The sequence below is a fragment of the Hyaloscypha bicolor genome, assembly GCF_002865645.1.
Source record: "Hyaloscypha bicolor E unplaced genomic scaffold K444scaffold_126, whole genome shotgun sequence".
Lineage (NCBI taxonomy): Eukaryota > Fungi > Ascomycota > Leotiomycetes > Helotiales > Hyaloscyphaceae > Hyaloscypha > Hyaloscypha bicolor.
In genome coordinates this window covers 1,407,338-1,433,494 of record NW_020194628.1, presented here as the reverse complement: position 1 = coordinate 1,433,494, position 26,157 = coordinate 1,407,338, and the positions used below count along the sequence as shown (strand labels likewise).

At 49.4% G+C, this 26,157-nt stretch overlaps 10 protein-coding genes across 10 annotated transcripts; 5 read left to right on the top strand and 5 right to left on the bottom strand.

The window, feature by feature from the left end:
• Positions 1-404: 404 nt before the first annotated feature.
• K444DRAFT_96955 (uncharacterized protein) lies at positions 405-1,077 on the top strand. The gene has a single exon (XM_024888841.1). The coding sequence runs from the start codon at positions 599-601 to the stop codon at positions 956-958; it is 360 nt and encodes a 119-aa protein (XP_024731984.1). The 5' UTR covers positions 405-598; the 3' UTR covers positions 959-1,077.
• Positions 1,078-1,722: 645 nt separating this feature from the next.
• Positions 1,723-2,548, bottom strand: K444DRAFT_617522 (uncharacterized protein). Its single transcript, XM_024881144.1, has one exon. The coding sequence runs from the start codon at positions 2,446-2,448 to the stop codon at positions 1,891-1,893; it is 558 nt and encodes a 185-aa protein (XP_024731983.1). The 5' UTR covers positions 2,449-2,548; the 3' UTR covers positions 1,723-1,890.
• Positions 2,549-2,586: 38 nt separating this feature from the next.
• On the top strand, positions 2,587-3,392 carry K444DRAFT_96950 (uncharacterized protein). The gene has a single exon (XM_024888840.1). It carries the CDS (start codon positions 2,724-2,726, stop codon positions 3,147-3,149), a length of 426 nt encoding a protein of 141 aa, XP_024731982.1. The 5' UTR covers positions 2,587-2,723; the 3' UTR covers positions 3,150-3,392.
• K444DRAFT_617521 (uncharacterized protein) lies at positions 2,726-3,752 on the bottom strand. Its single transcript, XM_024881143.1, has one exon. The coding sequence runs from the start codon at positions 3,401-3,403 to the stop codon at positions 3,146-3,148; it is 258 nt and encodes an 85-aa protein (XP_024731981.1). The 5' UTR covers positions 3,404-3,752; the 3' UTR covers positions 2,726-3,145.
• Positions 3,753-3,973: 221 nt separating this feature from the next.
• K444DRAFT_645878 (uncharacterized protein) lies at positions 3,974-5,094 on the top strand (the record flags this gene model as incomplete). The annotated part of the gene is made up of 2 exons (XM_024885141.1): positions 3,974-4,196; positions 4,247-5,094. 2 exons carry the CDS (start codon positions 3,974-3,976, stop codon positions 5,092-5,094), a joined length of 1,071 nt encoding a protein of 356 aa, XP_024731980.1.
• A 4,257-nt stretch (positions 5,095-9,351) lies between these two features.
• K444DRAFT_666975 (uncharacterized protein) lies at positions 9,352-13,195 on the top strand. The gene is made up of 5 exons (XM_024887250.1): positions 9,352-11,361; positions 11,407-11,518; positions 11,565-11,968; positions 12,014-12,638; positions 12,691-13,195. Exons 1-5 carry the CDS (start codon positions 9,367-9,369, stop codon positions 12,828-12,830), a joined length of 3,276 nt encoding a protein of 1,091 aa, XP_024731979.1. The 5' UTR covers positions 9,352-9,366; the 3' UTR covers positions 12,831-13,195.
• A 1,057-nt stretch (positions 13,196-14,252) lies between these two features.
• K444DRAFT_666973 (uncharacterized protein) lies at positions 14,253-15,420 on the bottom strand (the record flags this gene model as incomplete). Its single annotated transcript, XM_024887249.1, has 4 exons — positions 15,166-15,420; positions 14,881-15,029; positions 14,675-14,822; positions 14,253-14,372 (listed from the first exon to the last, which is right to left on the bottom strand). Exons 1-4 carry the CDS (start codon positions 15,217-15,219, stop codon positions 14,253-14,255), a joined length of 471 nt encoding a protein of 156 aa, XP_024731978.1. The 5' UTR covers positions 15,220-15,420.
• A 10-nt stretch (positions 15,421-15,430) lies between these two features.
• On the top strand, positions 15,431-15,952 carry K444DRAFT_617515 (uncharacterized protein). Its single transcript, XM_024881142.1, has one exon. It carries the CDS (start codon positions 15,546-15,548, stop codon positions 15,726-15,728), a length of 183 nt encoding a protein of 60 aa, XP_024731977.1. The 5' UTR covers positions 15,431-15,545; the 3' UTR covers positions 15,729-15,952.
• Positions 15,953-17,439: 1,487 nt separating this feature from the next.
• K444DRAFT_538544 (DUF1793-domain-containing protein) lies at positions 17,440-20,171 on the bottom strand (the record flags this gene model as incomplete). The annotated part of the gene is made up of 11 exons (XM_024875548.1): positions 17,440-17,536; positions 17,609-17,744; positions 17,798-17,941; positions 17,991-18,383; positions 18,428-18,824; positions 18,875-19,026; positions 19,076-19,329; positions 19,379-19,418; positions 19,484-19,824; positions 19,948-20,026; positions 20,072-20,171. The coding sequence occupies 11 exons, from the start codon at positions 20,169-20,171 to the stop codon at positions 17,440-17,442; spliced, it is 2,133 nt and encodes a 710-aa protein (XP_024731976.1).
• Positions 20,172-24,373: 4,202 nt separating this feature from the next.
• Positions 24,374-25,882, bottom strand: K444DRAFT_617513 (epoxide hydrolase). The gene is made up of 2 exons (XM_024881141.1): positions 25,621-25,882; positions 24,374-25,487 (listed from the first exon to the last, which is right to left on the bottom strand). Exons 1-2 carry the CDS (start codon positions 25,779-25,781, stop codon positions 24,641-24,643), a joined length of 1,008 nt encoding a protein of 335 aa, XP_024731975.1. The 5' UTR covers positions 25,782-25,882; the 3' UTR covers positions 24,374-24,640.
• Positions 25,883-26,157: the final 275 nt, after the last annotated feature.

Below are 26,157 nucleotides of genomic sequence, written 5' to 3'. Positions count from 1 at the left end.
AAACAGCAACATCCTTTGGAACATCTAGGATAGCTTGTAGTCTCTCGAGCGTCTGCATAACCTATGTCCCAGATATTACTTCGGAGAAAGTCTTGAATAGAGAAAGAATTTTTGCTTTGGAGAGGCCGCGTGTTTACTTTGCCCGGTTTTGGGTTTAAGCTCTCAAAGGGGTAAGCTCAAGCGAGCTTGGCTGCCCACGATTAAATATAAATGTATGAGAATAACACTCTCAATACTCCTCCTCGTCACTTACCTACTTTATTGTGTCAATCGTGTCTCACTTCTCTTCCACAGTTCGTGGTAGTTGGCTATCTGGAGTGGCTTGACAATGGAGTTGTGCATCCAGCTGATAGCCAAACTGCTGTTGTGAAAACGTAACAACAATGTTCAAAGAAATTCTCGATCGCCATATCGCCACTTCGCTGCTTCATTATTATCATTTCAACTTCCTGCCCATCTTTCAAGTCGGCTGGTGTCATTCTGATTGACTGGAAGAGCGATGAATTGATACTTATGACACGCCCGCTCGGTGAACGAGATAGACGTCGGGACGAGAGTCAAAACAGCCATAACGGTGGTCTTGGGAGCGGAGGAGGAAATGGCAATGGATAACCGGGAGGAAACCCAAGCTTCGGCAATGGCCCGAATATCGTCAATGCGAATGGTGTCTCCCAACGATGGAGCCTCGAAGATATCGGACTCTTCGAACCAGATAATGATAATGACGCTGCGGACTACGAATACCAAGGAAAAGCGACAGTCTGGAAGAACATTTACCTCTTCGTCGACGCATTTCGATTCAATTCACTCCAAGGACGTGAGATTACCGTCCGATCGAACCTGTATTCCTGCTTACGGGGCATCGCTCAACGATGGTATACGGATGAACTTGAAAATATTACCCGACTTGCGTTCAGGTTCGCCCCAGAAGGAATCGGATTATGGACAAAGCACTTGATCGAATGCTTCAAGAACTCGGTACCCAGCGCGCTAAAGAAACTCTGGGACGAGGTCTATACAAAAGACGATGCGCTGAACGGACGAGACGTCCGCGGCTATGCAGCAATGGTAATGAGGCACGCCAAAGCGGCCGATATGGACAAGACCCACCAGTAATTGCCATACGTATATAATAACCTCGACGCTGAGTTCCGCATGCAGGTCAACGCCCCTGACGAGAAGACGATTGCATCAGAATGGCTGAAGGGTTTGGCATCAAAGCAAGAGGCGTAGAAGGATGCGCTAGTGGAGAGACAACGTCCCCGCTACCAACCACGATTCCCTCATTTCGAGAGTCTGAACGAAATATCAAGCCAGCGCAACTTCAAGAAATAGTTGGGAGCTTGGATGGGGAGGTGAATATGATGCGGAAAGTTAAGTTAAGAATAGAAACAATCTGCGTACTAGTCATGTGACCTATCCATGTTGGAGCACGTCACGTGCATAGGGAGAGGTTCTCAAACACCCAGTGAGAGCATGCACCACTTGATAAACAGCGCGAAAGAAGATTTAATATCATAAGGTTTCCTGGTCTCCTTTGTAAGCGAGGGTTGTGGTTTTAAGACTGATTGTGAATAAACTAGTCATCTCACGTGACTATCAGAAGTTCGCGCTACCTTCATCCAAATTTCTTGCTCATAGATTGTGACATTGGTGACAAAAATGAAGAGTGCAACACGGCTGCGATTTGCGGTGACGTGGCACTACTTCTATGTACTATATCGGGATTCTTATTTCCATGTGAAGTTGACGGAGAATCTGCTTTCTGATTGAACTCCCACTTATGAGGGATTATGGGGCACTTTCGGGTTCTCGCCTTTCAGTTCCCTGAAGAGCAGAATGGAATTTGCTAGAGATGCAAGGCTGCTTAAATAACATTTGAGATGGAACTTAAATAGAGTAATGAACGGGAAATAAAAATAAAATACTGCATTTGTTGACGACGGTAGGGAACTGAGACTGTCTTCCTCCATGACCCTCTTCAAAGTGGGAGGAAGATCCCCCTCCACACAGCAAAATCGATGCACCACGACGAAAGGATGGGTTCCAGCCCCTCGGGACGCACTTGGACGCCCGACTTGAGGGTAAAATGGGGACGACTGCTCCCAAGTGTGCTTGTCCAATGATCGAATTCACCAAGCGGCGCTGACACTCGAGCCATTCCCCCCATTCTTGCGACGAGGGCTGGACATATAAAGAAGCGACTCTTCCCCGGACAACCTTGCCTTCCCCGGACGTCTCAAGGAGATTTCCCGCCCACATAGCGCAAGTTGAAGCCTCCAGCTTTGGGCTGTTGTTGCATCTCTGAAAGTTCAGATGCGCCCTTCGTGCGCAGGCGTCGTGTCTGTTTTTCTTTATCTGCACACGTGACCGCTCATAGCGGAACTGCGGCCCGAGATGTAACGTCTCACAGCCTGGTGCGTTCGCGCGCTCATATTGATTTATCATCCTCTCATCGATTTCATTGCGTTGTCGGAGGTGCCTGACTCGACGGGCTTCCGCCTCCGTTATCCCTTTCCTGACGCAGGTTTCCGACGCGGGTCCAGCTTCCTAATGAGGCTTCCCGTTGGAGGACCGCTAGCACCGTCCTCCTCCATCAGCATTGGATCAGCGTCGAGGGCCAACTTGTCAAGCACGCCTTTCACAGGCAGGCAGTTCGAGAATCCCGATGCTATCCTGTCCAGGGGTAAAGAAAGGTAACAAATGAGGCATTCGCCTAGATAATGAATGGCAAGACCGCACGGGTTTTTCTTTCGATTGCTGATACACAGTGCCGTCCGAGCCGTTTATCTCGGTATAATACAGGATGGGTATCTTGCGCTCCCATAATTGTCATCGGGTTGACCATCTTCCTTCCTCCTGCCTGCCTGCTCCAAGCTGGAGTCTCGACACCGGCGTTGTGCGATTGCCGGCCGGCCAAAGCCTATCGAATCTCCTATCGGCTCCGATACCCCGCTGTCGGCCTTTTCTTCCCCTGCCTCGCAACACCGCCCATTGGCTCTGAGAAAGGCAGCTCGCCGACGGGCCCGCGCCCAAATTCCCAATGCAAGAAGTCACTGACGACATGGAGTCTCGAGGGAGCCCTGCCTCACGGCATCGGATTGCCAGACCCTGCCTGTGTCTTCCTCCATGGGAATAATTGGATTTAAGGTTGTTGAGCCATTTGGCTGAATAGGCGGGTGAGATCCGGCCGAGTTGCTGTCGGAGGTGTGGCAGCGATAAGCCAATTCCAGCACGATAAGGCCGCCGTTAAAACCTCGGGGTTGCGCTCGGGCAAGGGTGCAGCGAGCGGGGGCACTGAGTGGCGCCTTGCAGCTCGTTTGGCGTTTTTGGTGGGGCGCGAGGGGCGCGAGGGGCTCCGAGGGGTAACGGCTGGGAGCCAGGCCAGTGCCCATGGTGCCATCCTGGCCGCTGGAGACGCGCCTTTACGTGAAGTGTGGGGAGTGCGCGTGGGAACCCGGCCTGTGGGCGACTCCTCTGACTCGACCTCCCCCGCCCTGCCCAATGGCAGGCTTAGGGCAGGACGTCGAGGCTAGGAAAGTTGCCCCGATAGGAAGTTGAGTTCGCGCAAGTTGCCTCGCGGGTGGCCAAGAGGTAGGGCAATAATGACGGAGTGTTGAACGCCGTACGCCATCGCCAGCACCTGCGCCAGCAGCGTGCTCCTTGTTCGAGGGGAAGCCCAGTCACCCAGTGGTGCCCATGAACGACGCAAACCCGCATGACAGCTGTCCGGGCCAATTTAAGGAATCCGATGGGACAGCAAGGATACGCCGCCCGATCATCGGTGGCTGCCATGCCAGGGAGCTCGAGCTCCAAGCTAAGTAAGTATGTGGGAATTGTTCCGCGCTGGAGATAGATAGATATACTTAGTGCCCCTCAGATATTTCTTTGGACCCCTCTTTCCCCATTCTTCCCTCTTCACTCACCTCTTGCCTCCAGCTTCAAAACTCACCCAGGTTGAAAGAATCTCACAATGGCTCCAACAAGCACTCGCTCCTCCTCAATCTCGTCTGTCTCTTCCTCCAGCTCCAAATCCTCCTCCGATGGCATCAAGAAAAAGTTTGGCTGCAGCCATCCAGGCTGCGGAAAGTCCTTTTCCCGCTCCGAGCACCTTCACCGTCACGCATTGAACCACAAGGACGGCAACAACACCTGTCTGCGCTGCAGTGCCCATTTCCGCCGCCGTGACCTGCTCGGTAAGTCTCGCTACAATGATCTCCCCTTCTCGGTCTAACATACCCCAAAGACCGACACATGGCCCGCCACAAGGAAAAGGACGACGAAGCAGGAGGAGAAGGGCTCGGGATACTAGCTACTAGAAAAAGACTCTGGAGAGACGCGGACGGAAACATCGTGAATGCCAGAAGACCCTCATACGTCCAGGACGGCACCAAGCGACGCGCGCTCTCCCGCCCTGAACGCAAATCCTCTTCCTCCGCAGACTCCTCCCCCCAGATTCCAATGTCGCGAACCGGATCCACAGCCTCATCAACAATCATCGTCGACACCTCCTCGCTCTCATCAGTCGACTCACCCAGCTACGCCTCCCCCCTTCCCCACTCCAAGCTCTCAAAACCAGACCTGTCCTCTCTCTCACTTAAGGACAACCCGAACCAAGACTCCCAATCCTGGCTCACGCTCGCGGCGCTGCCCTCCCCACCCATCTCCAGCTCCTCGGCGTCCACCTCGGAACACCCGGACGACGCCTCAGAACTCGACGCCCTGTACGAAGACACCTGGCCCCTCTCCCACAACGGCCTGCCCGAAATCGTCAACGATTCTCCCGTTCTGGGGCGAGCGTCCGAGTACCCCGCGAGTCCGAGTTGGGGCCCGCAGCCGTTCCAGACGTTCATGGGCGCGATGGCTGAGCCGCAGGGCCTCTTTGATGATGTGTTTAAGAGCGAGACTGGGTACGAGTGGTTGAGTGGCGGGCAGTGGAGTGGTAGCGGGATGCAGGCGATGAGCAGGTGTCGAGAGGAGAAGTACGACCCGCTGTTGTTTAACAATGAGGGGGAGAGGAAGAGGGAGTGGAGTTCGGCTTTCAATGAGAGCGGGCTGGGGTTTAGGAGGGGGTTCGGACTGGGTACTGCGTAAATGTGCTTTGCAATGAATCACTTGTCAATTTTGATGTGAAATATGAGGGCATTGGGTGGCGTTGGGGATTGTATATAGAATCGCGCTCCAACCCGATACCAGAATCACGGTTGGATCCTGACCTGCCTTTGTCCCATTGTCCTTCCTATTCCCACTCCCATTCCAGTTCCCAATCTCAACGCTCACCTCTCCATCTCCATCAGGTTCATCATCGAGCTCTCAGAATCGTAGCCTAGGCAGTGAGAGACTTGCGGTGAATCCTGAGCTAACCTCCCCTCGCTGACTCCCCTCCCCCAGCCCCCCTCGCCGAATCGCCGAATCGCCGAATCGCCTACCTACCTATCCATCGACGCCGTCGTCTAAAAGCCCCAACTAATCTCGTCGTGCCATCGGTTCGGTGCCGACCCAGTAGCGGGGCCCCGCCCCAATTATTCCCAAATCCCAAGTTTCGCTCGCTCAGCCCAGAGCTCTCCGTCTACTCTACCTTAACCAAAGGTTCTTGGCATTCTTGCCAGTGCTTACATATAACCGTGCGCCTGCGAGGAAGAACGTAGCCGTTGCCCTGTGGAGCGAATAGCGACGCGGTTCGCGAGCGTAGCAGATGCGCGGGTTCTGATTCGACGCCCGCGACGCCACGGGGCGGAAAGGGTGGAAAGGGTGGAAAGGTGGGTGGAACGCTGTATCCGATGGAAGCGCGACGTTGTGTGTGCCGCTACGACATCGGCGTTCTCCCCCGCGGGGACTGCAAGCAAGAAGGGGGGGGCCTTTGCTTAGATAAGAATCAGAATGAGATGCGAAGTCGGTGGGGAGTCATTATTGGGGAGAAGATAGGTGGGGGGAGGGGAGAGGCAGAGTGAGAGAGAGAGGGTGGGGTTGGGGTGAGTTTTTGGAACTTGGGACGCGGACTTGGCATTCATGCTGATTTGACTTAACCTTATCTGTTGGTGAGATGGGATGTCGATACACATCGTGAATCATTGTCGTCAAGACGGAGACTGAAGCATGAGAAAGGCAAGCTTCTGCTGCTGATAAATCGGAGATTGGGTTTGGCACTCTGGAAAATTGCGCGGAAGCTCCAATTTCAATGTTGATATTGGGTGGTTGGGTTCAGGGTCAGGAGCTTGAGATGGATTGAGGCGTGGTGAGGCGGAGGTGGTGGGTTGTTCCTTGGAGGAGAGGGGCTCCGCATTTCATGTCAGGAGTTGGGGAGTTGGGGAGGTGTCCCTTGTCTTGCTTATCATGATGTCGTTCGAGTATTTATGAAAAGAATGCATTCTTTACTTTTCTTATCAGGAGGTTGGGGTCGGGCTGGAAGGGACTATGAAGCTTGTTTACTTGTTTGCTTGCTTGATTACTTGAGGTACAGTACGGAGGACGCGGCCATAAGTCTTGCAACTACTAGGGTCAGCGCCACTTTTCGCTTAAGTGGTAGGGGCGCTGTAATTACAGGGCTCTATAGGCTTTCGAGAACCAAAAGATAGCGCACAGGCCCTATAAATATCGCTAAACTTGCTATTTCTCCAGGCTATCAAGCCCCCAGTGTCATTGCTAGGTCAGCGGCTTGTGGCGTCCTAAGGCTTGGCGCTCACCCTTGCCGGTTGCAAGACTTATGGCCGCGTCCTCCATACTAGGCAACTTATTAGGTTACTTTTTAAACCCCACCAAAATTCGCCATTTTGCCTTCCCCCGTACTATATACCGCAATGCCTATAATATATAACTTTCTCTACGAATTGTAGCCTTTTATAATTAATATATAATCTAACTTTTATGCGATTTCATTTAAGCTGGGAATTAAATATATATCGTTTTATTAAGTCGTGCTAGCGATGGTCCAATTTTCGCCAAGATAATAAGCGAATTTGGGTGGAGGGGGGCATTTCCTATTTACATTGAGAATTACCCCTATATAATTTTACGACAACGTAATCCTAGAATTACAAGAATTGGCAAAATTGAGGGGAATGATCTAATAAACGATTGCATCGGGAGTATTCAACTATAAAAACCTCGTATTGTGGACAGTTTGGAAAGTGTTGGAATCCGAGCTTTGGTGTAAAACCTCGCTTGACCTAGCATCAGTTGGCGGTGACTGTAAGATGACGGGCTGGCTTGAAGTTGAGCACCAAGTCTGAAATGACGCTCTCGGTGATCGTTCAGCCACCAAAATTACCTTTTCTTCTGGGGATGGAAGCACATTCTTGCCGAAAGTGCTGTTGTGCTGGCACTGCTCAATTCTTGGAAGTATTGTCTTCCGAGGAGAGCTCCCATTTCTCGAGTATTCTCATCCTAGAGTTGCCCTTGTGTTTGAAACTCGCGGACGTCGACGAGCTCAGGTTGCCTATTATTAAAACCTCCAATGCTTTGTTGGTTCGAATTCCCGTGGCGTCCCCGATGCAGTTGTATCCAAGATACGGCAAGAGTGTCAATCAAACCATGCCACAGATTCCCTTTAGTTCAAGATAACTCGATGTTGACCCACTTCCAGGTTCATCACCGTCGACCTCTCCAGGTAATTCCGTCAAGCATCGCGCTGTCCGACTGAAATCCCTCCCAAAGCCCTAAGCCCATGACGCCACTTCAACTTTGCCCTCCCCGAGTTCTCGAAGACAACCCAATATGGCCCGGCTCCTGTTCCGTCCCATGCTTCACATAATACATAATCGGCAGTCTATTCTTCAACGCTTCTGTGAGTTCACTCTCCGAGTACGCTCAGATGTTCGGTCCCAATTCCTCTCGCATTGCTTCAGAAATATCTGGAACCGCTCGCCAAAGCCCAAGTCTTCGGCCTTTCTTACAAAGCTCGTTGTTGGTGCCGCAGTCCAGCCAGAGGATCCAGAGGCCGAGAAGCCAGCGTGAGTTGATAATTGCGGCTACGAAGAGCCATTCGTATGAGAAGACACACTGTATTGCTGTCAATCTCAAGTATGGAATTATTGAACAGGCGAAGTTTGGGTACCTGATATACGCCACTCTGGGCGACACAGCGGAAGTGGTCAGCATCTGTTGGATAGAATCCCCATCTCCACTAGTCACTGTACTGACTTGTCGTTGGATCGCTCTGAAAATGAGCTTACTAACTTGAGTTGAGCTCAAGATCTTGCCAGTAACAAAGAGCCATCACTTCAGATTCGACGTGTATGTTGTCCCCGACTAAGTTGGTGCATTGCGCCTTGTGCAAGAACAAGATTTACTAGACAAATCATGAACCTGGGCAGTCCGTCTGGAGTTCGATGGAGATAGATGCAATGGTAACTTTAGAAGCAAGACTGAGCCGAGAAATAGAAAGGGGTTTAGTTTCGGGTGCACCGCCACTGAATTTTAGCCGGGATTCAGAAAGCAGAGCCTTGGAATGCGTGTGTCGTCACGTGATATAGACTGACTGCTGACTCCTTCTTCACATACAACTAATCTTTAATGTAGATATGAGTTTGGTGAGTACATATAATTGCGCAGATCTCCAAGCCTTGTAGAAGGAAGTATCATGCTAAATTGAAATGCATTGGTGAAGATGATGATTTGCATCTTCACGTGACAAACACGTGATACGAGCATTTGTGATGAACATGCTCCAGGGTTGCTCAGATGAGATGATTAAGCTGACGGAGGTTGACTGCACACGTCGGTCTTCCGCTCTGCAGCCTCACTTCGCACGAATGCACGTCAGACATTGTGAACAGCAAAGCGCTTTATCATGTGCACGATACACTTGCATTTGCTCTCCAAACCATCCACTAAATGATATCAATAATATATTGTAATTCAAAACTCGAATGCGTCCGCTAAACATGCTGATTTGGACGACGAGCCTCGAGGCGGAATAAAGCAAATTGGCAACTGTAACAAGGCCGCAAATTTTGATCTCCGACTATTTGGATGCTTGCCACGAAATGAACCCTGTGCGGCGCAATGAAATGGGAACAAGAAGGTTTCGTTGAAGCATAACTATTCGCCTCGAATTATTCAGCCCTACGTGTGCGTTGTTGTCGAAACAGAATCGGTCACGAATAGAGATTTCGGTGAGCAGAAACCTCCCTGCAGAGATCTTCTCGTTGGGCACTTCCCGCCTGACCGAATCTTCCAGTCGTAACTTGGCGACAGCACGTCAGATTGGCTTTTAAACAAAAGGTTTCTTGCGGCTGAGAAAATGTCCGAAGTACAATAACTATTTGGAGCCAGCCCCATCGATCGTCGGCAGTCTCTTCGAGCGCTTTGTTGTCACGTGCAGACCTTGCTTTTCTCTGAATAGCTGACTAATGTTGCGTTACTTGCATGTTTCACAAAATGCTTGCACCTCACTCCACCGCTAAACGGAAAACCTGTGCAGATGGCGCTCTGGACACCTTCGACTTCAACGTCGGCGTATTCGACTACCCCATCCCACCCCACAAGCGCGCTCGAGTTGTTGACCAGCACCACTATTCGGCTAAAGAGTGGAGCTGGAGCTCCGCCAACCCCTCTTTTCCCTGCTTGCCTCCGACCTCCTTTCCAGACTATCTGAACACCGTCGAAGGGCATGTAGATGACGAGCGGACCCGCGGTTTCTTTCCAACTGCGATTGCTGGCACTGCTTTTGGAGTCATGCCAGCAAAACGCCGACGCCCACGCCAGTCGTCAGATGAGGAAAATTGCAGAATGTCGGACCTCGAAGGTCCCCATTCCGCTCAAGTTAGCTCTTCAAGGTCCAATAAGAATAACCATGGGACCTCATCTCGTCGTCTGCCCTTTCCAGGAGAGAATCCCCCTCGCTTGGCGGCCACTTGGCGCAAGACAACCTCCTCCAGAGGAGCGGAGAATACTTTCATGGTAGGAATGCAAGGACCACCAAACTATGCTACTGCTTCCCCGCCCAACTTCTCGTCTGGTATCATGACAGATGGCGTAGAGTCTCGCAACGGGCTCAATATCACGGATAATGGGTCGACCTCAGTTCTTGAGTTCAACGTTTTCGAGGAGCAGCAAAACGTAGATTCATTTCTAAACGATTGGGTCAATTTGGACGATTTCCTAAACTTTGAACCGGATTCTGGCAATTCTGGCAATTGTAACGTTTTCGAAAGTCACCCGCAGTTTGATTCCTGGCCCGAAGGAGCGGTGGATGGATTCGGGTGCATCAGTGACAACACTCAGAACCCGTTCTCCTTCCAAATTCCAGCGAACGACTTTGGTGAAGATCCACTATTAGGTGACCTGTTTTCCCCCAGCATTCTTCTCGACCCAGTTCGTGCAGCAGGAGATATCCAAGGATCAAGAACTCCTGGTTCTGAAGTTGGCGGGAGTGTGGAACGAGAACGCATTGATATTGAGACTGAGGAAACACAATGTAAGCGTGTTAGTGTATCGAGTAACAGTTCAATGCGCTACGAAGCAGCGAAATTTTCGCGCCCCGAGATCAACCACTATTCAAACATGGGACCTCCGCTCCAAACTCTCCCCTATGCGGATGATCCAGATGTACTTGAGAGTTCACTGTTGGTAGTTCCACCTGAGGTCATGGATGGTTCACCGCTGACATGTGAACCTCAACGATCACAAAACCGTGTTTCAACTCCATCAATTTCTTGGCCGGAAAGCTATGTCGATAAACGTGGAAAGAAGACACATGACAACACTTCAGTTGAAAGCAAGCTCGATCTCAGAAAGCCTGCTTATGCTTCGCGGGCTCTTCAGTCTGTCGAAGCGATGGAAGCGGGCCCGAACTCTTGGACCCTGCCAACAGAGCCAGTAGAGCAAGGTAGTGAAATTAGCTCGGGTTCTTGTTCGAACGGACTTCGGATTGATGGTCCGGATTGGACAAAAGGAATACCAGGTCTTAAGAGATTGAACGAAGACAGATTTAATCAACATCTGAGTCTTCGAATGCACGATCGACCAGAAATCTCTGCCGAAAGGAAGCCACACGCTGTCCCGCACTTTAGTACAAAGGTTTCGAATCTTAACAATGGTAGAACAGCGTTTGTTGTCGTTGAAGACACCAATGAGACACAGCCAGAGGTCCAGGAATTTTTGGCAAGAGCAAATCAACCTTCCAAACCTCGGAAGGGCAGAAGATCAAGTGACTCACCCTCACGGAAGGTTGAGACGACTTGGGAACACACCATTCTCCCCAAAACACACTTCATAGAGGCTGGAAAGGAAACACTCCCACGAGACACTTCACAAAAGCTTGGCCGAAGGACACGCCCTTTAAAAACAGATACCAGGGCAAAGGCGAAAGAAATGCGGAAGATTCGGTCGTGTTTGCGGTGCAAGGTAGCAAAAATTGCGGTGAGTTGAAACGGTTGACTGTGAATGTTTTGCTCATGCCCACAGTGTACCCCAGGTGAAATTTGCAATCCATGTTTGAAAGTGCAATCGTCAATGCTGCCCGGCAAGATCTGCGTCAGGGCTCATTTGAAAGATTATTTGAACCTCTTTCTGCCCGGTCCGTATTATGCGCTTTCGACCTGACGGAAACTAACATAATACAGAACGGGCAGTACGCCCATTCCAACAGGCGTCAATTGATCAGGTGATGGAGAACCATATTTCCGGATTTGGCAGCAACGAGTACGAAGTCTGCTTGTCATCCGGTCCCTCCTATCCACCCATTCCAGTTACTGTTCAAGCTTTTCGCACCAAAGATCCAAGATTTTCAATGCTCAAGAGATTTGTGCCTGATGGCCGGGGTAGAGCGCCAGTTTTGGTCGAATTCTACTCTCCTCCATTGGGCATCACCGATTTTACCCAAGATCTGGAAGGCAAACTCGGGAACCATATACAACTTATCGTTGAAGGTGAAAGAAACGAGGGCGAAGTTTTATACGACAACACATCGAGACTGATATGGGAGGTTCATGAAGCGGTGAGGTTGTACCAGCACGCTAATCAATCTGTACGTTTCTCGTCTCGTCCTGTCCACCAGCTGATGTTTAACTAGAATCAACTCCTTCGAAAAGCGCTAAAGCTCTACGCCATGCAGTTTTTCATGACGAAAACCATTGTGCTGTTACCAGGCGAGTCCGACGCTGTCCTTGAACATCTCCGCTCCCCCAGTGAGTTAAACTTGCAGAGACCCAACATGCGTATAATCAGCATTCAAATCAAGCATGTAATGTACTCTTTGATTCGCAATACCTATTCCGAAGTTCTCGAAGAGCTAGAGGAGAATCTACGCCCGAAAGATTTCGCCTCATGGGCGCCTTCATTCTGCTGCATCTTGATCCTGTGCATGTGCGCCGAGATGGTGCAAATCACTACTGATTACCGCGTCGTGTGCGCACTGGATGATATGTCTAAGTCCCAGGACGGGCGAGATAAGAATGGAAATACAGCTTCTCGGGACGATAGCTTTGATGTTTGCCACAAGCTTGATGATCTGTTTATTGCGAGCGCCGAGAGCAGTTTCCACGTGATGTACAAGTCGGCCAGGCTTAAGGATAGCACAAAACGAGAACACGGGTTTAATCCCATACGCGATGGACTAAGTTCCGTGAGAAAGGCTAAGCTGGGCTTAGATGTGGAAGAGTTTGTGGGTCGGATTCTTGACGTTGTGACTAAATATAGTGAGTGTATCTTCCAAAAGGTTCTGATTCTGCAATGACTGATATCATCAAGAGAACGAACTGAAACAAGAAGCTACGATCCCATCTCTCAACAGATCCCCAGATATCCTCGAAGTTCTCAAAAATCATAGTATCTTCCGAAAGCACAACTCGGGACGACTTGTTTCCCGATTTTTGCAATCAATGCTGTGAGGACTTTCCAGCACATCAGCCGACGACTGCAGAGAGATTCAAGCCGGTTTGATCCTTCATTGGGACTCGTCTCAGGGGAGTCGGGCACCTCCAACATATGGCCCCCAGACTGCAAGGAAGGACAATGGTTGACGATCTTCGGGCGTGAAGTTATGAGCTAGAGGAGGGAAATTCTATCAGCCGTCCATGTGCATTTCCAAAGAATTCACAGTGTGCTGTACCGTACAATACACCTACATGTTAAAGGATATCCAGGCACTTAAAAATGAATCCTTGGCATAATGATTACAAGGCGGCGCCAACATTCCTCGCCATTCTTCCCAGATAAATTCCACAGCCAAGGATTAGCTAAGTAATACATGTCGTGAACTTTGCTTTTAATAAATGGCAATTCAGTTTCTATCGATGAAATATGTTTGAGCCGCAAAGATATTCTTGCAGCCTGACTTAGAGTTCAGATTATTCGAGGATTAAAGCCGTCGATGTTAGCCAATCGCTTTTATTGGCTGGAAAATTGTTTCTCCCGCATCCTCATTGGAACTACGATGATAGGCTGCTTAATGACAAGAGAGCGGATCGGTGAACATGGCGACCAATGCTAGCCCAGACGCTAGTCCCAACAAGGCAATCGACACCACACCGAAGCAACCAAAATGGGCTCACCGAAATGGCCCAGCTTATATTGAACGCCACCAAGGTCGCCACGACTTCAATGGGCTGGAACCTTTCGTTCGGGATTTCCTTCCTCGTGTCTTCTTGCCTATGATGCACCGCCCCGCGTGTTCCGGTCACACCGGCAAGGTGAGCCCTATTTCCTTCTTATTGCTCAGCCATTGACTGCTCTCTCAATTTCTTAGTTTGCCATTACTATACAAAGCGGAACATTCTTTTCAACTCCTTCTTTTCTAACTTTCTACAGTTTTGTCTCCACTTTCTCCCTAAAATGTCGCCTGGGAATGCGAAATTACAGCCAGGAATTATGTCGCCAGCCTCCTTCACACGTGGTCCCTACCAGTATCCACATCAATTCAAAGTACTCGAACACTATATATAGTCAGCCCTATGGCCGAAGAGAAGGACGAGATGCATCTCAAACCATGTCAAAGAAAGAAAGTTCAGTCGATAAACGTTGACTATATATGCAAACGGACGAGACACGAAATTCAAAGAAGGCCACCTTCAACCCCACATCGCATTCAATAACAGAACGCCTGCCATCTGTCGATACTAGGAATAAAGCTCTCGTCGACTTTGAGGATACCATAATGGAATGAAGGGAAGCCAGGCACAATATACACAACGACGTATCAAGAGAATTGGTTTTGGCAGAAGTTGTACAGTGTAATAAAAGTGGCGACTCGCAAGTAAGTCCTCTCCAATTCTCCAAACTTGGCCTGGACATTTTAGTATTCCTGGATCCCGTCAGAATTTGTCCCTTGGCCCGACACCGTTTACTTGGAAATATCTACGCACCGGATCATCATCGTTACCAGGCTGACTGCCTTGGCTGCCTTCACCGCCTGCACCGTTCATTCGCAAAATCTGCAATCTCAAGTCAGCGTTGTTGAACTTCAAAGTTGACGCGACATCAACTATCTAGCCCTGTTTTGGCCCCCACCGCTTCTCGCTTACTACCCCCCCTTTTTTTAGCGAGGCTCAGAATCAAATCTTAAACTCGCGTCTCCACCATCTGCAGCCCAAAAACTAAGGCCAACAACTTCCACTGCAAGGCCAGACAAATGTAAAGTGCCCTGGTGGCCGGAGAAGCGCTCTGTCTCGAGACACAAGCTCACAACGGCCGATCAGGAGCATCCACGCAGAGTATTGAGCTCCTCAATACGTACCATGGTACGTTTGATCTTCGCAGCCATACCTTCTGGTTTGCCTTTCGGGTTTCCTTCTCTCTGCAATGTCCTCAGCGGGTCGGATTCACGGTCTTGGATGTGAACGAGACGACAAGTTTCATTGCAATCGACCCGAGTTACGTGGTTTCTGGAACTAATCAGTATAGTCTTGGACGACAATTGCGACGGAAAGGAGGCTAGCTTACCGCCGTATTCGGAGCAGAAGTTCGAGGAAGTTGGAGGACTCGAAGGCTCGTTCAAGCGATCTTTGCGAGGATGGGTTTGGCGGTTCTGTCTGCGCTTTGCGTCTCTCGAGGATCGTTGTGTGAACTTTTCGAAGGTCAAGGCGAGTCCGCTGTTTTGACTAGCGTTGTTGCAATGGAAACTCGGTGGGCCTTCAGGGTGTCGTCTTGATTTTTGGAATGGCGTATGTCGGCTGACGAAGAAAAAGGTAAGGAAATTGCACGGTTCGTATTTTCCGTACCACGTACACTTTTACAGTCGAGGGCTAGATTACATGCGCTACCATTCAGTCGGCAGTGCATGCCTTTTCCATACTAGACTCCCTCTATCATCTTCTAGTCATTGGATCGCTCTAACACCTGAATATCCCGCGCGGAACCGATGTTCGTCTTTAATTACCAACGCCAGCTCCCAGCTTCACAAACTCGCTATCCCCATCGTCAATGGCTAGACATGTTTTTAACATGCCTTCGATTGCCCCGCAATTGACTTTTCTCAGTGATGAATGCCCTACAAGATAGCGATACCAGAGTTAAAGTAACTCATTGCACTTCCATTGGGACTATGGCGTAACTAAATCAGCCTCCGTTCCTCTCGAGAAGCAATTGGAACCGATCAGAGAACCAAAATGGCCCAGTCTCGTACGGGCGCTTGCAGAATAGACGGCCACGATTTTGTACCTGGGCTCCGCAAAAGCGACACGACGTTGGAGCAAGAGCCGCAGTCAGAAGGGCCAAAAGGGAAGGTGCATGTCCAGTCCACTGCGAGGAATGCGGAAGCGCGAAGACCTATCACTGCTCCCCCAATTTGATCACGCCCTTCGGGTTTGGTGCCAATCCATTATCCCTTCTAGAAGTCTGCCTCTCCCCGCTCATAATGATCATGAGGTCGGCCCTTCTAGTTAGTCTGCACTGCACTCCTCATTTCCGTTTTCTCCCCAAGTCTGCAGGCGTTCGCAAGAGGATTTTGGAGTAGAGGGCACGAGCGTGAGACGTCATTGATGGCTCGTAGAAGAACGTAGAGACAAATTTTAAAAGAGGTGTTCATGAAGTGCAAATAAGGGGTGGCCAAAGAACTCTCCCCCTTGCGGCCCTGCTCTGATACCTTTCGCCACGCTGACAACCATCTGGAGGTGCGACCGCAGGGAGTTCCCTACCTCAAACTGCTGCAGCCTGACTCGTCCCAGCCTTGTCCCTGACCGCCCGTCCAATGCTTGGCGAGAAAACCCCCACACACCAATACAGTAATTCCCACATTCCCTCTGGGGAGCTGGATACGGGGGTAATTTTGACTTTACTCCCTTTGAATCACCTCGCCCCGATTCGTGTCATTCATCACCTCAATCCGTCGACTCATCTCTTTTATCCCCTAAATTCGTCTCGACTCTTCCTCTTCACCGGTAAGCAGCGCGCCGGGTTAACCTGTATGCTCTACCGGGTGAGTTACAGGGGTGCGAATGAGGACCCACCAGGTTATTTCTGCCTGATTTTTGACTTAAAGAAAATCGACTTTTCAACCTCAAGGTAGAACTAGTTCTATAACGCTTTTATAATAGTTCATATACAGTTTAGAAATGCTTTAGTTAGGGGTTAGGGTTAGGGGGTTAGGGTTCGCCGGGGGTCCGGGGGGGCAGTGGTTGGGAACACTTAAGAAATGGTTTTAATATAGTTAGAAAATAGTATTTGGGTTACTTACTATAGAGATATAGTGAATGCACAATGAATAGGATATAGTTTGCCATTAGGGATGCACGATTTACAATTATTACAATTATATAATAATCAAATCGCCAATATTATAATGCATAAAATACTGCATAAAATAGCGTATAAATCGTGCATAATTCGGCACGTGGAAAAGAGTAAATTAGTGGATTTGATTATTGGGGAGGAGCACGAAACCGCGCTAGTCAAATGGAGGCTTCTGATTGGCTATGACTCATATGCAAGATAATATCACCATAATCAAGTCAGAGTGATTATTTTACGATATTACGTACTCAAGTCCTAAATTATACAATTTTAGCATCCCTACTTGCCATATCCTATTCGCTATGCTATATAGACGGGGAAGTTAATGCCTGATAAAAATTTCATCTGGTTCTTTTGAAAGTAGTTACTTTGAACCCCTGTAATCTCACCCGGTAGAGCACACGAGTTAACCAGCTACGCTGTACACTCCCATTTCACCTCGTCACGTCTCATCTCGTAAATGTTTCCTGTTTCCTGTTTACATAAAACGCGGGACGAGTGTTTCCCAATTTCTTTATTCGCCTTATATGCCACTACGACTCGGTGAAGTTGTGGAGTTATTTATAACCATGCATTGCCTACCTACACCCGCTTGACAGCGTCAATGAAAACATCATTCCCGCCGTTTTTGTTTAAGACCAGTTATCAGCATCCTCATTTGCCCCGTGAATGAAGGTCCATCCAATGCAGCCAATTACACGATGGCCTCCCAGGATGGAGGTGACCTCTCGACTGACCCCTTTCCTTCGCCCCTAGCCACCATGTCAAACTCTATTTCCCACTCGCAGCAGTTGGCGCCCCATTCAACGCCAGTAACGCAAAGTGGCCCCCAACAACCGGGCGTGCAATAAACTGCCCACCCGCAAAACTATTCACATCAGTCCAGTCCAGTCGAATCCGAATTCCAACCAAAAGAAAGAAAAGGAGAAAGGGAACTTACTCTCCCGTCTGTGTATTATAAAGATCCGTAAACGCACGATTAGTAGGTGTCTCGTTGATCCATTTCGCGAGCAAGGAGATGAAGATGGTTTTGGTGGAGTGGGAGGCGATGGCTGCGGTCCACATTTGCCAGTCGGCTGGAGGGGCTGTTAGCTTTGCGGTTTGGTTGCAAGGAAGGGAACTAATTTACATTTTGTGAACACATTCCTGGTATCGAGGGGAACGCCGTAGGTTTCTGCTACGGTTGGGTAGAAGGCGCTTTGCATGTCGTAGATAGCCTGTGGGACGAGGTTAAGACCCAGGAGACGGTCGGCGTAGAGATTGTAGAGAAGTCCTTTTCCCGTTCAGCTCACTCTTCACTTCAATATTTTGGAGGTCCTTACCATGTGAACTATCATCCTGATAATCCAAATTCGTATGCGGCGGATTCGCATCCGTCACGACCGCCATCTCATGCCACTTCCCAATATAATCATGTGCAATATTCGAGTAATTCGTCGCATCTGCACCATTCCCCGTCTTTGAAGCAATCTCTGACATAGCTTGAATGGCGATGATTCCTTTCAGAGCGAGGTTCGTTTGGTTTGCGAGCTGGCCTTGGAAATCATCGGTTGAGAGTTGGTTTTCTGGGACGAGCGCTTCTTGGACGAGGTAACTGGTCCATTGTTTCAGGATGCTGTAATGTTGGGACAGGTAGCCGGTGTCTTGGGCGCGTTGAGCATATGCCAAAGTGGTGATGATCATGTTACCGCATTCCTCGAGCGGCATATATTCTGCTGGATTGAGCTCGTGGTTACCTCTTGGGACTGGGACAACTCACCTCCGTCACCTGAGGGGTGCCCAATGGCACGTGGATAATTAGCCCCAAGGTCATGCATGGCATACGCCTGAGGGAACTTCCCAGCTTCCTGGTTCTCGAACAGTGGATCCAAGAGATACTTCACCAGAATTGGGTTCGAATACAAGAAGATCGGCATGGCGGGATACAAAACATCGACAGTCTGAATGTTTCCATCGGTACTGATTTCTTTGAGAAAAAGATATGGCTTGGCATCAGTTCGGCAAAGTTGGACAGCTGCAAAGGCTTGGCGAGCTGAGAGCGAGGTGATGGTGAGGTAATCTTGGCCTCCGGCAGCGATCGAGTCTCCCGCAAATTGGCTGTCAGTGGCTTCAGAGAGGCTAGCCATATTGCGGAAGTCATTGTAGAAGAAACCGACCTGTGAAAGATTAGCCCTTGACATTCACGAATGGAGAGCTTCAACCATACCATATCCAAATCAGAATTCCAGTAGCTAGTCCACAGCGAGGGGACACCAACGTCTCCGTTGGCGCTATCAAAATAGATAGCGTTCTGCTGAGCATGCACAATCGTATACAATGTCTCTACCGGAGAGCTTCCAACGTTCCCAAGAGCGTTTGCTGTGGAGTTATTAGTCATGTGATCCAGACACTTCATTCAGGTCCATACCAAAACCAAATACAGGCCAGTTATCACTGATTGGTCTATAATTCGTGTCTTGAGTATTTGGGAGAACTCCGTTGTTCAAGAAGTTTCCTCGAACGTTTACGTCAGATCCCGATTGGTAAGTCATTGACGAAGTTGCTGCAGTGGACCAGTACCAATAGCCCCAATGTGCTGCGTCATCTGGGTAATCGGCGTTGAATTCGCTCTGCGTTTGCCTCCAGTATTTGTGATTAGCAACTCCATTGTCGACTGAGTAGCTACAGGGGTGTAAGTAACTGAATTATATCAAATTTGTGTTTCACTGACCTCCACTGAGCGGTATCAGAGTTATGGATAGAGGTCCATTCTAGCTCATGCATCAGAATCTTGATCAAAGCCACGAATCGGCGGCAGCAAGAGCAAGAAGCATACCGGCGGAAGTGTCTACATACAGCCGCACAGAGTGTGATCCACCGTCAATGGCGGCTACCGTTACACTGAGATAGGACCCGGTGACAGATTGGCGTCGAATATCGTTTGGTGTAACAGGTGATAGAAACGTGACGTTCATGGATACTTTCCCTGCAACATTCATGATAAAAGTTGATCTGGTAGACGTGTACTCAAGGCTCGTCTGAGTGACACTAGGAGGAACGACCCCGTTCACATTCGCTGCTCCCATCCAGGTGGAACTGCTACCATCGACTGTGATGAAACCTGTCCACGCAGTGACAGCTCCATTTGACCCAGCGACCGGTCCTGGTTGAGGACCACTTTGCATGGTCAGCTGACTTTGCCCTGCTTTCTGGAGCAGAATTGGGTGTGGGAACTAACGCCCAGAAACGCCTGTTACATTCAATTAGTCTTGTAATTAAATGAGTTGGGGTAGCACTTACGGCCAGTAGCCAGGAAGCACGCCTCCGCTGCCCCCATCATTGCCAACCTCGAGCCAAGTATTCATGTAAGGAGACTTGACTGGAAATGGTCAGCAACGTCTCTATGGTGCCATAAGACGCATACCTGCAAGAGGAATGGCGGGAGGTCGTGCCGGGCTGAATGTCGAGCCTGACACGAGATTCCTGAGACCACAGAAGGTCAACACCAGCAAATGAATGTACATCGCTGTGGCTTCGCGCAACAAAAATAAATGTAAAAGGAGAGGCTATGCAGTAAGATGCTCGAATTGAAGCGGTCAAATATCGAGTAAACCAATAAATCCGAGACAAAATAAAAGATATTATATAGCTCGGTGGAAGCACCTGGTATCACACACCACTGCACCGAGAAGATTGGGGGTTGTTAAGGATGGAATGAAGAAAGGCCCGAAATTGACACCCCTAGGATGTAAGAAAGTGGAAAGAGGATTGTTCCACCCTCCATTATCACAAGGCCAATAGAGATTACCTAGAAAGTAGTCAGACTTGTCAGATGAAGCAACCAACTGCGAGCACGAGAGATGGGGACCTTGGAGAAATGGTGTTGCAAAGTAGTGGCGACGTGGCCAAGCGGCGAGGATGATCGGCAGTCATTCATATCCCAGGTGCTGGATGAGTAGGGGTCCCGGTAAAACTTCGTAAAGACATCGAGGTCTTGACATGAAAGTTGAACCCCTAGCCTCGAAATCCAGGTGTCACTGCGTTGGCAGCCAGCGACTACTGAGAAGCTGGTAGAGGTTCTAAACTGTCAGAGCACTTCTTCTCAAAATGCTGAATGACTCGCCCACTAGTGCACAGCATGCAGGAAGTCGGAACCACGTTCCTGACTACTTGGAAGATCTGCTGGGCAAGGCAAACGAACGCTCCCATTGCTCTCCAATCACGTCTGGAAACTGCCCTGATGCCCCTGGCTTTCTCCGGAAATGGCTCTGGGTGTAGAGCGAGGCAGCGCCACTGAAGGCCGGTCTTGCGCCATAATCCTTACCGGCCTGGTAACGTTAACTTTAAATGCTGTCAAGCCATCTCCGTAGTGTCCTTGATGGGGAAGTTCGGAAGATCGGGTCTCATCTGATCTCAACGATCACCCGTACCTTGTGGGTATCGTGCATGCATGACTTGTGGGATCGCGCGGGCAGATCAGAAGACCCGGGGCGTCTGCTGTCTACTAGATTCTAGAAGGCGCTTTCGGGTAATGATGATCCTGGATGCGGATGTATTGTTGCTGCTGTGGCTTGGGCTTGTCGAATTGCTGGTAGTACGAGAAAGATTCAGTGCGGTGAAGTTTGTGGGGGAGACGATGAGAGGTGGAACCAGATTTGGACCTTTTCATTCTAGCGTCTTCGGCAGAGCCCCGGGCGTTCCTTTTTACTGGACCCGAGGCGCAGAAAACCCCCTGATCGACACGCCAAGCGAGATTATTTAAGGGGGCTGAGGGGAGGGGGAAGGGAGTGGTAGATGGGGGCTAGATATTTGGACCTGAGACCCCAGTTTACTGAAGAATATTAAAGAGCTGGAAAGTCACTCTTCTGAGATTTTGCTATGAAAAGTGCCTATTTTGCAGCGCGAGTGCATTGCTTTAGCATCGGCCCTCGAAGACCCCACCCTACTTCCATGCCCCAATGTTGCCAGGTACAATGGGCAAGTTTGGAAGTCTATATTGCTATCTCGACTGAAGTGGTGTGCCCTTCGTCGTGTTTCCCATACATTCTTGGGTCGCAGCTAATAAGGTCAATGATGTGGGCTGCAACCAAAATTTGTTTCTCACAGAAGAAGTGGCAGTCCATTTCTGAATTTGAGGTATGCATATCCCCGACTCGCCCTTTCCTTCACTTTTTCTACAGCTTCAAATTCACAATTTCTTAATCTACGCTTCCATTTTTCTTTCCAACTTCTGTCTCTCCAAACCCTTCAAACCTTCCTCGGAACGTGGATACCGTGCAACAACTCCAGAAATCCGGACCGATGGAGACCGAATCAACATCTGGAATATCCGAATCTAACTGCTTCCTGCAGCTTACCGCGGCTATGGAAAGCCGTCCAAGAGTCTCAAATTCAGAACCCTCAAGCCCAGCAAGCCCAGCTTCGTCGAAAAAATCTTTCATAAAGCTCACAAGCGATATCCATCACCGCTCGGCAACCTTGAAAGTCATCTCTGATGCATGCATTCAAACTCTATCTTGACTCATCCAGGAGAAGTTATCGACAAAAGGTTCGCACTCACTCAGTCAACACTTGAGCATATCTGAACGGGCTGCCAGCGGGGTTTCCAGCGCTTCCACAGCCCAAACCTGCAACACCAGAACAGAAATCTAAATCTAAGCAGCTGGCTAAGAGCCGTGGAAAGGTCTCACGTGCAAGAGCTATTGAATTGGCAACGCCAAAACGAGTGAACAATAATTTGCTGTAACCGACCGCTTTGAGCGCGCCGTCATACGATCTCTCACCGATTAGGAAACTAGCAACTGGGCTCCAGTGCATGATCCTCCAGTCTTTGACTACCAACGGGATCAAGAACATCAGACTGGCCTCTCGTTCTTGGTCTGCGGCCGCCATTGAGTCCTTCTTGCGAGGCCGCTTCTCCGTTCGACTAAATGAAAAGAGTGTGTCTCGAATCGACTTTCTTGACTTGGCCAAACTCGAAAGATTGTGTCGACACCCACTATTTTCCAAGGATATTCGATATTTAAAACTTCATGGCTATGATATGTCTCGGGACATGTTTTTGCACCGTCTACGGATTCAAAAGAGGATATCGACACGGAAACAATGGGAGGCAGTGCTCTACCCAAGAATAAGCAAAAGTGGGGAGCAAGGGAAAGAAGAAAAAGTCGACTGACCCACTCAAGATGATTGCAACCGGTCAATACTCGAGATGATATTGCCAGAGCTCCCAAACTTCTTCGAAATCTGCATATCAGCAATGATATGTCGATCCAGGGATGGTGACCCTGTTTTGAATCCCTGTTGACATTTGGTCAGGCATAACGGGTGTAGGAAAGATCTCAGCGATCCTGCTTTTACCTTCGCACGGCAGAGATGTACCGCTGTTCTTCTCGCAGCAAGCAAACTCAAAAGCTCTTTTCGCTCGCTCTACATTGAGTGCCTACCTCTTGAGTGTTTCTGGACCACAGAAATCCTTGCTCTGGTGCGGGAAGGACTATCGGAGGCTTACGATATCCTCGAGGGAATTGAAACCACGAAGCAAACGATGTCAAAAGTAGAGTGGCTGAACTTGGGTCTAGGGACCAATCTCGGGACCAATCCTCACGATGCCCCTTGCCCATATCCGGACGACAACTGGATCTTCCTCACTAAGCAGCCGGGTAACTGGTTAGGGTGCTTCCAAAACCTCCGCTATCTAAAGCTATCTCTCCAGTGGCAAGAGACACACCTATATTTGGCCTTCATGGAAGATCTTCAAACAGTTCTGTCTACCGTTACGTTTCCTCAATTCATCCAACTGCGCTTAGAGTATTTGACATTTAGACAACCCGAGATCTTACCCTTTATTCTGAACCATTCCTCGACCCTAAGATACCTCAGAATCGGGCCACGTGATTGTCTGCCAGAGGGAGAAGGAGACAACGGCGCAAAGAGATCCCTTACAAAGACCAGTGGCCAAATGAAAAAGCTTGAAAAGTCCTCCACGAGACCATGGCTTACCGGGCATTCCAGGTCCACCAACAATACCGATACATGGCAATGATTCTCCTTGCCCGAACCCGAGACTAGATCAATCAGCACAGCCAAACTTCTCGAGTAGTATGCACTCGGCATCTGTCCTTGGCCATTTATTCCTGAAGAACCAGAACACATGTGGCGGCCGATGTTCATGAGCACACACAACCAATTCTGCAACGTGTCACTGCAAGAACGGAAGAGCTATTTGGAGAAGGGGTGGGAAGCAGTAGTTGGTGAAGGCATTGGCCGAAATGGGGATTCGGAGATCTACTCTGAACAAAAGATGAATAACGAAGGAGCAGACATTGGAGACGAGCACTTCGAAGTGGATCCAGACGCTCAAGATGTTGCTTCCCTTAACCACTTACTTGAGATGGAATCCCGGAGTTCTAACGAACATCTTAAAGGGCAATCAGGTCTGCTGAAGACAAATGATCTACCAGTATTTGCAAACTCTCGACCTCGGTATTCCCAGTCTTAGGAAGGATCGATCCTTCTTGCTCCCAGAGAGGGGCCTTGATTCTGACCAAACCTAGCCTCGCCTGGGGTTCAGGCAGGCTAGGTAGAGATATATTAAACACGGTGATGTACGTGATCATGAGTCCAGAACAGATCATTTTCCTACTCCAACCTCCGGAATCCTACTAATATTGAATAGTATTCGGAGAGATTGAATCATGATTAAATGAAGAGCAAGACTTTGCATGGGAAATATCTATTATTTTGGAAATGAGACAAAATTATTAAATCCGATTACCTTCATTCGAGGAATACTTCCTTCAGGAATCGTCTTTAATTCCTCTTCTAAAGTCTTTGTGCATCTATTCCGCCAAACTTTCCTTTCCTGTTGCACATAAAAACTTGAATACTATCAAAGATTGCAAACAAAGACTGAGAATACCTGGAACTATCCAATGGCGCCATAAACTCAAGAGAAAATACGAGACAACAAGCGACATTCATATCTCCTAACCTACAAAACACTTTTAGTCCCCGTCTTCCCCTTAAGCACAACATCTCTCAACCACTCCCCGACAAACTTATTAACCTCCTCCGGCTTCTCCCAAAGCGCCCAATGTCCCGCCTCAACCTCCTCCTTCCTCAAATCACTACAAAACCTCCCCATCTTCGCCCCCAAACTTGGCGGCAGCGCAATATCTTTCGTGCCCGCCACATACAGCACCGGGATCTCCAATTTCCCCCCTTCCTCCCAAAAACCCGCCAAGCTCTTCTCATCCTCGAAATTCAGCTTGTCAGTCCTGTACCAGTTCAGGGGGCCGTGAATTCCATTCCTACTATACTCCTTCACGTAAAAATCCATTTCGTCCTTCGACAAGAGAGGGGAGGGTCCAATGCCCTCTAGATTCTCAAAATGCACGCCCTCGGTAACGCTAAACATCGGCTTCTTGCTCACTGTCCTCCCGCCATACATCCCATTTAAGAACTCCCTGATTTTCGCCTCGCCTATAATGATGGTCTCGACTTCGCCGGAGGCGAGATGGATTTGGTATTTGAAGTTTGGGAGGGTGGAGACCGGGATGTACGTGGAGCGCGGGGGCGCGAAGGGCGAGCAGATTGTGAAGATTGCGGTTATCAGGGTGGGGTGGTGCAAGGCGACGCGGAAGACGACGGCTCCGCCCCAGTCGTGGCCGCCGAGGATGATGGTGGAGAGGGAAAGATGGGAGGCGAGAGCGGCGATGTCGTCGGCGGCGCGCTTGAAGGTGTAGTAAGTGGGGGAGTCAGGGGCGTCGGTCCCGGAGTAGCCCATCATGTTGGGGACTACGACGCGGAGGTTTAGGGAGAGGAGGAGGGGAATTTGGCTAGAAAGTGTTAGTACGTATTTCTTCATGTGAAAGATCTGTGCCAAGACAATTGAGGGGAAAGGTCTTTGAAAGATGGAAGAAACCGTGACTTTTTGTGTAGAAAAGGGGGAGTAAGTGAGGATATATATACTATCGCCATCCCAAAGCCAAATCCGGCCATCCATGGACGAGGAAGATAGTATCTACAGCTTTCTCTTGTGGTTCAGCGAGGATGTAGCCGTATGTGACGCCATTGAGGTTGGCGGTTTTGAATTGGATCCTAGGATCAGTGGGAGTGATCTTGTCAACCATCTTGAAGCAGCCGATGAGAAGAAGGGAATGAGATTGAGGGAAGAGAAACTTTATAAAGACAAGGCTGATGTTGGAAGTGGAGTTTGATGGGTTTGCCCCGGCCCTAAATAGGAACGTTTTATGTGACGCTGTGCCGCAGCGGCGCGTCCGAGCCGAGGTCTTCACCCCGTTGACCTGCTCGGATTCGGGACATTAAGTGCGCCAGCCGGAAACCATTTTGGTGTGATAGAGTTCACATCTTGACGACAGTCGAATATCTTACCAGCTGATAGACATGTGACTCTCCCCTAATGCATAAAAGACCCATTTTCGGGCAATATACAAATCTCAATTGGGCGACAAACGTTGGCCTGACCTCCTTTCTGCTGGGAATAGT